This window comes from Phocoena phocoena, chromosome 11, assembly GCF_963924675.1.
Source record: "Phocoena phocoena chromosome 11, mPhoPho1.1, whole genome shotgun sequence".
Classification (NCBI taxonomy): Eukaryota; Metazoa; Chordata; class Mammalia; order Artiodactyla; family Phocoenidae; genus Phocoena; species Phocoena phocoena.
This window is the reverse complement of record NC_089229.1, coordinates 63,593,798-63,595,887: the sequence shown is the minus strand read 5'-3', so window position 1 is coordinate 63,595,887 and position 2,090 is coordinate 63,593,798. Positions and strand designations below refer to the sequence as shown.

The window sequence follows — 2,090 nt, the reverse complement described above, 5'->3', positions numbered from 1 at the left end:
TTTTTTTTTTTTGGTACATGAGCCTCTCACTGTTGTGGCCTCTCCCGCCGTGGAGTACAGGCTCCGGACGCGCAGGCTCAGTGGCCATGGCTCACGGGCCCAGCCGCTCCATGGCATGTGGGATCTTCCCGGACCCCCAGGGCACGAACCCGCGTCCCCTGCATCGGCAGGCGCACTCTCAACCACTGCGCCACCAGGGAAGCCCCATCATAGCTTTATTTTAATGGCATTTATCACAGTTTCTCTCAGATATAAACTGTCTGAGGGTAAGGACTTTGTCTTGCTCATCACTGTATTTCCAGCACTGACAAGAATGCTTATACAGGTAGATATACAAAAAAAATTGTTAAGTGGATGAATATATTCACTGAGTAATTTCCTCCATTAGACTGTAAGCTTCGAGAGGGTAGGACATTTTATTTTGTTCACTAGAGTGTTTCTCAGTGCCTCCAGAACCTGGGATATTATAGGTGCTCAATAAACATTTGGTGACTGACGAATTGAATGAATGAGTGAGAAAAGTAGTTTTAAATAAGGATGGAGGCCAGAGTAAGGTCATTTAATAAAGAATTTTATTTGCAATGCTGAGAAGCTTAAATTTTAGACTCCTTGGGGAATTTTAAGCAGGAGAGTGACATGTGCAGGCTTACATTCAATCTAGAAGGATCCCTTCAGCAATTATGTGGAGGATAGTTGGAACGTTATAAAGCTATTGCTGTAATATAGGAAAGAGATCAAGCCTTGATATAAGGTAGTTGGAATAGAGAAGACAAATTCAAGGAAATTTAGAAATGCTGTATGTTAGATTAAGATAATGACTGGATTAAGGTAGGGGAAGAAGGGGAAGAATCTAGCATCACTTCCTGAGTTTCTTATTTGGGAGACCACCTAGAGTAGGCACTCTAAGAAGAAGGGCAGGTTTGCGAGTGAATGAATTTAATTGAGACGTTAATTTTTTTTTAACATGGGAAATCTGGATAATTTTATTGATTTTTGGTAGATTTAGCCGGATTATGGATATTCTTTTTTTTTCTCCCTCACACATACTTAATCCTTTATGTATAAATATACAAAACCTACCACCCCTTGTTTTTTAAGAAACTGATTTGAGTTAAGCAGTTCTTTTACTAGGGACATGTTCCATTTGAGTTTCCTGTGGGATATCCAGGTGGAGATGTACATAGGTAATATGGAGCTCAGTTGAGAAGATCTGTTTCTGTACTATTCCTTATAATTTCAGTTAAAACAACCTGATGGGCACCAACACCCATACATAGGCGCGAACTGGCGTGTCCTTGGGCTTAGAGAGCGGGACGTTTGGCTTGCGAGAGGGAACCTCTTAGTCGTGTACAGAGAAAGAACGATTTAAAAATGGGTGATGTTGAGAAGGGCAAGAAGATTTTTGTTCAGAAGTGTGCCCAGTGCCATACTGTGGAAAAGGGAGGCAAGCACAAGACTGGGCCAAATCTCCGTGGTCTGTTGGGGCGAAAGACAGGTCAGCCTGTCGGATTCTCTTACACTGATGCCAACAAGAACAAAGGCATCACCGGGGGAGAGGAGGCGCTGATGGAGTGTTTGGAGAATCCCAAGAAGTACATCCCTGGAACAAAAATGATCTTCGCTGGCATTAAGAAGAAGGGAGAAAGGGCAGTCTTGATAGCTTATCTCAAAAAAGCTAATGCGTAATCGTTGGCCACTGCCTTATTTATTATGAAACAGATGTCTCATGACTTTTTATATGTACCATATTTAAATTGATCTCATACACTAGAATTTAGATCATGAATGGCTGATGTAATATTTTTGTCCTGATTTAAATAACATTGGCTTGTGGCTAAACGAATATGGTCAGCTTTTTGAATTTTGATAGTAATTGCGGTTCAACAAGTACTATCACTGCTTTCCCTTTCTAAAGAGATGATTAAACTTGAATAAGGAATGTTAAACTTTTCAGGGATATGGTGAAGCCTTCTCAAACCCTATAGGAGATTGGTTTTATATTTAGATTTCTATAACTGATTATATTAATATATTTAAATATTGAGAAGCTCCCTTCACTGTCTCATGGAACAGCAAGAGTCACCTGTGTT

General features: G+C 40.5%; 1 protein-coding gene across 1 annotated transcript; it reads left to right on the top strand.

The window, feature by feature from the left end:
* Positions 1-1,371: 1,371 nt before the first annotated feature.
* LOC136131396 (cytochrome c-like) lies at positions 1,372-1,686 on the top strand. The gene has a single exon (XM_065888178.1). It carries the CDS (start codon positions 1,372-1,374, stop codon positions 1,684-1,686), a length of 315 nt encoding a protein of 104 aa, XP_065744250.1.
* Positions 1,687-2,090: the final 404 nt, after the last annotated feature.